Source organism: Pelobates fuscus, chromosome 1, assembly GCF_036172605.1.
Source record: "Pelobates fuscus isolate aPelFus1 chromosome 1, aPelFus1.pri, whole genome shotgun sequence".
In the NCBI taxonomy this organism is placed as follows: Eukaryota; Metazoa; Chordata; class Amphibia; order Anura; family Pelobatidae; genus Pelobates; species Pelobates fuscus.
The window spans coordinates 419,177,277-419,185,695 of record NC_086317.1 but is presented as its reverse complement, the minus strand read 5'-3'; the positions used below and the strand labels follow the sequence as shown (position 1 = coordinate 419,185,695).

At 35.3% G+C, this 8,419-nt stretch overlaps 1 protein-coding gene across 1 annotated transcript; it reads right to left on the bottom strand.

Moving 5' to 3' along the window:
* Positions 1-300: 300 nt before the first annotated feature.
* On the bottom strand, positions 301-7,529 carry LOC134570345 (keratin, type II cytoskeletal cochleal-like). Its single transcript, XM_063428498.1, has 9 exons — positions 7,008-7,529; positions 5,394-5,602; positions 4,514-4,574; positions 4,310-4,405; positions 3,261-3,425; positions 3,047-3,172; positions 2,619-2,839; positions 1,027-1,055; positions 301-637 (listed from the first exon to the last, which is right to left on the bottom strand). The coding sequence occupies exons 1-9, from the start codon at positions 7,422-7,424 to the stop codon at positions 477-479; spliced, it is 1,485 nt and encodes a 494-aa protein (XP_063284568.1). The 5' UTR covers positions 7,425-7,529; the 3' UTR covers positions 301-476.
* Between the last annotated feature and the right edge of the window lie 890 nt (positions 7,530-8,419).

Genomic DNA, 8,419 nt, shown 5'->3' with positions numbered 1-8,419 from the left:
GTGTGACCAAACCTCCATATTTCTGGACAAGATAGATTTTATGTAGCCTATAAGTTTTAAAATGATTTATTTGATAAAAATTGAGGTCATTTGATCTTAATCACTGTTAAGAAATATGTATTTTAAGTGTCGAATCCCTATGTGCTTCCAATTCCCTGTCATCATTTTAATCAAGCAGTTTACGTGTGAGTCATTATGTGCAGGTCCACATTTTACTGTATATTAGATACTTATTTTTGTCAAATCTTATTCATACATTTCCGTTATTATAAACTCTCATAAAATGATGACATCAAAGCATTTGCAACTGAATGAATCTTTATTGAAGAAACACATATAATATAAGCAGGAACAGAAAAAAAAAACTTGAGAAAATGCTTTAAATGCTACTTTGTGGTTTAAAGAAAGTCTACAGAATGTGGCTCTACAATCTACTTTTATATTTCAGCACTAACATCTATAGCTATGCTTCTAATTTAGCAGTGGTGTCCGTGGCCAGAGCTGTGTTTGCCTTTTGAGAGGTGGCTGATGCCCATCCCACTGCTAGCACCGAATCCACCCTTATGATGAAGGGTACCCCCACGCTGGGACGATCCTCCTGAGCTGTGTTGTCCTCCAGTGCTTGAATGCAGCACAGCTAAATAGCAAAAATGTAACAGGTCAATCAAACCAAAATAGATGGATTTCAACTATGAATCATTTATTCAATTTATGTGCACAATAGTTCTCTGAAATGCTGGTACGAATCATCTACCTTGTCATAGTATCACTTTAAATCAAAGGCTTTTAATGGAATTACATTACCAATAAGTTTGCAACTCTGATTAAAATATATTACACATTATTATACATACTCTCGGCAAATTATGGCGGCTGATAAAATGTGACAAAATTATTTCCGGGTATTATTTTAGTCTCAATAATATTGTAATATTGGCCATTGGCATATTAATAAACAGAGCAAGAAACTCAACTGAAATCACAGACTACAATAACATGTAATGACAGTAATATTGTGCTACTTACAGATATTAACAGAGTCTCCTGAAGCCAACCTGAAATCAAATAGATACCATTACAAACTGTACGCTGTATTCATTTTATTTTCTAAGAGGGAAATGCTGATACTGCCTAGTATTAACTTATTGTTCGTAGAAATTACTCTGTAAAGGATAATATATTAAAGTATATGTGACGAAACCAATCTCGCCACATTGTATTGGAGGAGCCTGGTTGCCCGCCTGCTGCCTTTGGATTATGGACCGGCAGCTAAAGGGTTAATTTTACTGTGCAGAAGGATTTATTTCTCCCTTTCTGCACAGCAGTTCGGTAGATTTCATATACCGAACAAACAGCCGTTCACCAACCTCCCCAGAGCCGTGGGAAGCCGGCCGGCGTTGTTAATTGGCCACCCAGAAGCTGGCGTGTACCTCCTATTTACCTCCCTGAAGCTGCGGTTAACCGCAGCTTAATTGCTTGTTAACTTTGTGCCTGCTGTTACACTTTGTGGCCGCTAGGTGGCGGTGTTCTGGAGCTCCCCGGGCAGCCAGCGCTTTTCTGCCCAGCTTTCATGCACCAAAATCGGACACTTTTACGTGCAGGCACCGCTGAACCTCCAGCCCCTGGTTCTCATTCGTATGGATTTGGTGAATGCAGGGAAATTCGGTATTTTATGTTTTATGTGAATGTTCTAACCCAGATAGCAATGCCATGGAGCCTGTTCACATAATTAAAGACTTTGGCTCCATGGCAATTAATATGTATTTGTGTGGTCTGGGTGCCATTCACCTAATAATGTGCACCCAGACCTGAGCTATCTGGGGATATGTTACATGTCTGTGTTTTGTGTATAAAATATGTCTGTATGTATTTTAAAGTGATAGTCTGTTTCTGTGTCACCACGTGCATAATGGAGTCTGGCCTTTGTCCTGGGAGATAATTTAATTACTTCATTAATTATCTCCAGGACAGAGAGGAGGAAACCAGGATGCATTGTGGGAAAGTATTGTGGCTGTGTGTACGAAAGTGATACATGTCTGTCTGCTGTTTCAGTCTTCCATCTGGTCCCCTAGGGGAGTGTCCACCAGGTGGGAGACCTGCATAAATACAGGGGCAGGTAGTCCTGAATAAACAGACCACTGCTTGACCCTCAACACGGAGCCTTGTCTCGTTCTTGGGGTGATTCACTGTATGCTGCTGGAGATTGATTGCTAGGAGTGTAAGCTGATGTCTGCTTTTTCTGTTCGTCTGCTAGCAGCTATTCGTGAGGTTCCAGTTCGGGAGTTTGGAGTGCTACCTTATTCCCTTGTATGCCGTTCGGGAGTTTGATGCATTCACCTAAATCCAAATTCGTGAGTTTTGGTGCTTTTACAGTAGCTGTGCCTGTCTGTGAAAAAGGGGATTATCGCCTAAACGGATTTTTCCCCTTTTCTGCTGAAACGGTCCGTTACAGTATACTCTCATAATAATTGCACCTATATATTGAGGAAAACAGAATGTATATGTATAGCTGAGCAGGTATTTCACTGTTGGGTCTTTTGGCTCACATAATGTATAGCTCTCGTCCAAAAAAAATAATAATATTAATTAAATAAGCATCAGAATAATGTTATTTTAACCTGCACTCCTCTCCTTCCAGCATCTTTCTGTAGGTGGCGATCTCAATATCCAGAGCCAGTTTCACATTCATCAGCTCCTGGTATTCTCGCAGTTGACGAGCCATGTCCTGCTTGGCTTTCTGCAGTGCATCTTCCAGCTCAGACAGTTTGTTCTTGGCATCTCTGACAGCAGATTCTCCACGTTCCTCAGCCTCATTTATAGCAGATTCTAGGGCAGCACGCTGAGTAAACAAAATAAATTCTATCAAAATAATTTACGTGCAAAAAAAAAAACTTTCAAATATTGTATTTGTTAGTGGAGTCTCACCACTGCTAGATAACCAATATGCACACACATTTTAACTTGTGCATTACTTGCATTCTTACAATTCCTAAAATGCCAAATACAAAAATATTATATTTTATTTTAGTTTATTTTTTATCTTTACCTGTCCCTTCACGCTATCAATTTCTCCCCTCAGTCTCTGAATTGCTCGGTTTAATTCACAGATCTCATCTCTGCTGCTCTGCAGATTATTCCCATTTCTTCCTGCCGCTGTCTGAAGCTCTTCAAACTGCCAATCAAATAGTAAAAGGCAAAATTAGAATAATTTTTTTTTTAAATAGATAAAGATCTGCATGATTTGAATTGGATAGACTCACCCGTGACTGGTACGTGGCCTCCGCCTCAGCTCTGCTCCTGTTAGCAATGTCCTCATATTGAGATCTGACCTCAGCAATGATTCCATCCAGGTCCAGATTCCGACTGTTATCCATGGACACAACCACTGAAGTATCTGAGATCTGAGCCTGGAGCTGGGCTATTTCCTAGAAAATTATATTTTTTCATTACTATCAATATAGGTCTCCAGCTGTCATGTCTTTGCCACTGATATTGCTGACAAGTATCATTTTCAGCATCCTGACATTAATTTTTATGTTGATCTCTATTCTTCCCCTTATTGTATACTGACAGTTGTCAATGTGATGGTGGATGGGATGTTTGCATATGCACACAAACATTTTATACATTCTATGAAAAACCATGAGTTTCTAATAGCTTTTCTCTATCTAGGTATCTTTTTTGCCAAGTCATACTTTTTGAGTATTTTCTGGTTACTGATTGGCTAGTTTAGTTTTGTTACAGTTTTCAGACTTCACAAACTGTTTTCTCAGTTTGTTTTTTTAATAATTGCAATTACTAGACTTCTTTACTTGATATTATTTATTCTCACCTGTCTTTAGGTTGTGCATTTCTCCTCCCTTTAAAAATGATGACCTGGCCAATTTGGATTGGGAATACTAGCTAGTTGTTTTTCCACTTAATTCTCCATAGGCTAGGGTTTTGCCTAACCTGTGTGATCAAGGGTTAGATGAATTCTAACCCATGCTATCTGATACAAATCACTAAATGATATATTTCACAATGAATTCTAAAATATGATTCAATTAATTGTTTTTATTATCCTTTTTATTTTTATTTTTTGTTGTAAAGCATTGTTATTGACGTATGACTTATCTAACCATTTGCTCTCCACAACAAAACCTGTGGTTTATAATTACTTTGCAGTATTTTAGGTTAAATGCCGATATAATTAGGTACTTTCTCAATTAGGTCTATAAGTATATATACAAAATACTTAAGAAATAAAAATATGTTTAAAAAAATCAATCTACAAAATAAAAATGCTAATAAACTTATTTATACTTACCGCATCATACAGGGTCCTCAGGAAGTTGATCTCATCAGTCAGGGATTCAGCCTTTCCTTGTAACTCAGCTTTGTCCATAAAAGCTGTGTCTACATCCTGAAGAAGAGATGAATGTACAGTAAAAAGAAAATTGAGCTTCATAACAATACTTAAAATTTGTTTAAATTAAAATTTAAACTAAATCTTTGGTGTCTTCTCACTTACCCTCTTAAGTCCAACAAACTCATTTTCTGCAGCTGTGCGTCTGTTTACTTCGTCTTCATACCTGTGGTATTTCAAATATTTCTATTGTTTTAAATAATAATAATAAAAATAAAAATAAAATTGTACATTTTTGTCAATGTTTCTAACAATCAATAGTATTTAAACAGTATGGTATATGAACAGTGACATAATAACAAGGATCTTTGTTATGGTTACATTATTACTACTGTAACAACACAAAAATCATAAATTGCACATCTGTTGTATGATTTGAAGTAATTAAAGTAGAAAAAGGAAGAACAATTAATACAGTTTCCTACTATTTAACAGAAAAATGCATGATCAGTATTTTGTACATCAATATAGTTTGTAATTATCCTCTTTAATATTATCCATTAATAACAGCTCTGTTACTGCAGGTTTTGCTTTTAAATTATTTGTTGTTTCTTTTGTCTCACCACTTCTAAATATATATATATATATATATATATATATATATATATATATATTTATTTATTTATTTTTTTTAATTGATTTTAGTTTTTTAGTTATACAGTACAAAAGAAAAAGTAGGGACTATCTCTCTGCCTGTCTTTGCCTGTCTGTCTGTCTGTCTATTTATCTACTTCCTACTGCATATAGTGAATATGGATGTAGTAGAATAATGTAAGGTTTGTGAATATGTTGAATATGAAAAATACAAGTGTTTTTCTAAGATTGTCTATTAAAAAAAATAGAAGAAAAGTTCTAAGATTTTAGCCTACTGTATAAATATTTCCACTCCAATAATTGAATCAATATTTTGAAAAATATTAAATTGAAACTTGCACATCCCAGTAATATTCTGAAGGTGTATGGAAGATAAAGAGAAAATGTTTACCTTCTCCTTAGTTCATCTACACTTTGCTCCATATTGTTCCTTTCTGCTTCCAGACGTTCTCTCTCACATCCAAGGTTCTCCAACTGTCTCCTGAGGTTACCGATAAAAGCCTCAAACAGTGGTTCTATCTGAAAGCGGGAACTTTTCTGTTCTTGTAAGAAACCCCACTTAGTCTCCAACATCTTGTTCTGCTGTTCCAAAAATCTCACCTAAATTTAATAAGAGCAAACATTTTATTAATTTAACTAGAAACCAAGATAATGTTTAACTGCAATGGAACATTAAATATCAAACATTTATAGCCTCAAAATATTCCTTTTTTTTTACATATGGATCACCAAAATACATGATCAAATCCATCAGTTCCAAACTCAAACTAAAACAGTAATGTTTATGGCATGTGGATATTAAATTTGTGTCATATTAAAATAATATTAAAATATTTTATAATTAATCAAATACATTTATTTCTTAATAAACTTGAACTTCCTGCCAGAAACAACCAAACAATCTAGAAATATGTATTAGGTGTTTAAATTATGTCTATTTAAATGATTTGCGATTTGTCCAAATGTTGGGTAATTGTTCATTTGTCCAAATACCGCAAATATGAAATGCAATATGGACATATCATGAAATAAAACAGGTAATACATTAGTCATGTTGTTTGTTTCATGATTCAGAGTTCCGTCTGTGGTGCCAGAAAAAGGGGAAAGAAATGGTGAAGAAGCTGATTTTTTTTTTTGAGGGAGGGCAGACTTACAAGCAGATTGGCAATGATTGACAAGTGTTCTGCCCAATTATATGAGCTGCATTTCCTGTCCAATCAAGAGGTGGTAAAGAACAGGATTTTTGACACTTTACACTCGGACACTTTGACTTCAGCTATTGAGGGATACAGACCAACAGTGATATTGTGTGTCTTACCATTGCTGTGCCTGTGTGATAGTGGGAGATAAACTGTGTGTCTGATCCTAGTGTGAGATTAGTGATGTGGTTAGGTTACTGCTATGTCTAGCCACTGCCGTGGCCACTTACACCAACTTTGATTAACTGATTTAGAATTATTTTACTGATAAGTGAATTATTACAAGATTGCAAAATGTAAAACAAGCACTATAAAATTAAGTTCTCACTTAATATTTTTAATACAGATTTAACAATATAATTATGACATCTCACAACCGGCATTGCAAAAAGGGCTGATTTTGTGTAGCCATTAGTCTCGACAATAGTTTAGCCACATTTGTATTGCAGTACACTAATAGGTGCATTCTTGCTCCATTTTTGTTTGTCCGAATCTATTTTCCAAAATCAACTGCATGGACAAAATAAATCTAAACCAAACTGCAACATGGGTGCAATTTGGTTAGTCCAAACATAAATATTAGTTGGACAAATTGTCAAGTCTAACATCTATTGTTCACATTAATAATGCACCTGTTGGTAGAGGACTAGTAATAACTAGTGCTCTCTAGTTGTGAACCAGATTTTTTTTTTTTTTTTTTTTTTTTTAAAGCTTGATTAGATGTGATAATAACTAATCATAAAAGCTATTATTCTAGATTCTACATTCATTCTCTGGAGTCCACTTACAGTATAAAATTATCTCACCTTGTCAATGAAAGAAGCAAATTTATCATTCAGCCCCCTAATTTGATTTCTTTCTTGTGTCCTCACTCTCTGGATGCTTGGGTCAATTTCCAGATTGAGAGGAGCCAAGAGACTTTGGTTCACAGTAACTGAAGTGATTCCATGTCCAGATCCATGTCCAGATCTGTGTCCAGATCCATGCCCAGATCCTTGTCCACATTTCCCAGAATGAAAACTTCCAATTGAGATCTTATGTCCCTTGGAACCCATACTCTGGGCACTTCTGCTGCTGAAGCAATGTGAGTTCTTGTGTCCATGAGCGGCAGATTTGGAAGAGTGTGAAAAAGATTGGTGTGAGCTTCCATGTTTAGGCAGAGCTACGGAACAGGAGCTGAACTGTTTGTGTCCAGAGGTACCAAGGATGGCGTGATGAGACATGATGATCGTTCTCACAGAGGAGATGTAAGGTTGATGAGATCAAGTATAGTCTGAACAGGAGGTTCACATTTACTAGGCACAAACTGGCTGATTTTATACTTTATATGGGTGGAGATCGATGTTACTGGCTTATATGAGCATTGCTTATGAACCTTATTACACTTTGATTTTATAGCAATAGAATCAGTAACACACCTTCTTCATCAAAGCTCAATGCATTTACTGTTGGCTTCCCTTACCATAAAGCAATCACTTAAAATACCTGAGTTTAAACTAATGAATAAATGCTTTTATTCATAAAACACTTTGCATACCACATAATAGGCAACATATAAATGTATTAACATCTACCAACAATGTTTAATCCATTTATGTATGGAAATTATTAACCTCAATATAAACTGATTTCTTTTCTGATGTTCTAAACTTTCTAATTTTGAAATCTTTTTCAAATATTTTCTAAACCTATGGAGTATAGCATGTTTTGCATTATAGATAAATATAAATTTTGAATAAATTATTATATAGCTGAAGCCATAGGTCACATATAGTGGTCTTTGAACTATTTTGGTTGAATAATATTTGCCAATGCCATACTATATATCTTTTTTTTCACCCTGATATTGTCATTACTTGTCTTTCTACACTTTTAAATATAACAGTCTGATCAAAAAGTCTATACTTATAGGAAGAACTGAAAAAAATTACAAGAAAAACACCTGTGCTTTTGGAGATCGTCAAGGGACTCTGTAATCTTGGCCACTGTGTAAGGTTACTGGAGGCACTGGAATGAGGTGCTTCTTTATTCGGATACACTGGATGATTATCAGAACATACAACAAACGGCATCAAACACCTAACTCTGTAGGTAGGTGAGCGCAGATGAGGTTTCTTAGTGGCTTATGCCTTCAAAATGCGGTATAAAAATGACTCATTGGAAAATATATAAATTATTGTGTGAAAATTGTCTAAATTTTTTTCCTGAAAATTCTGAT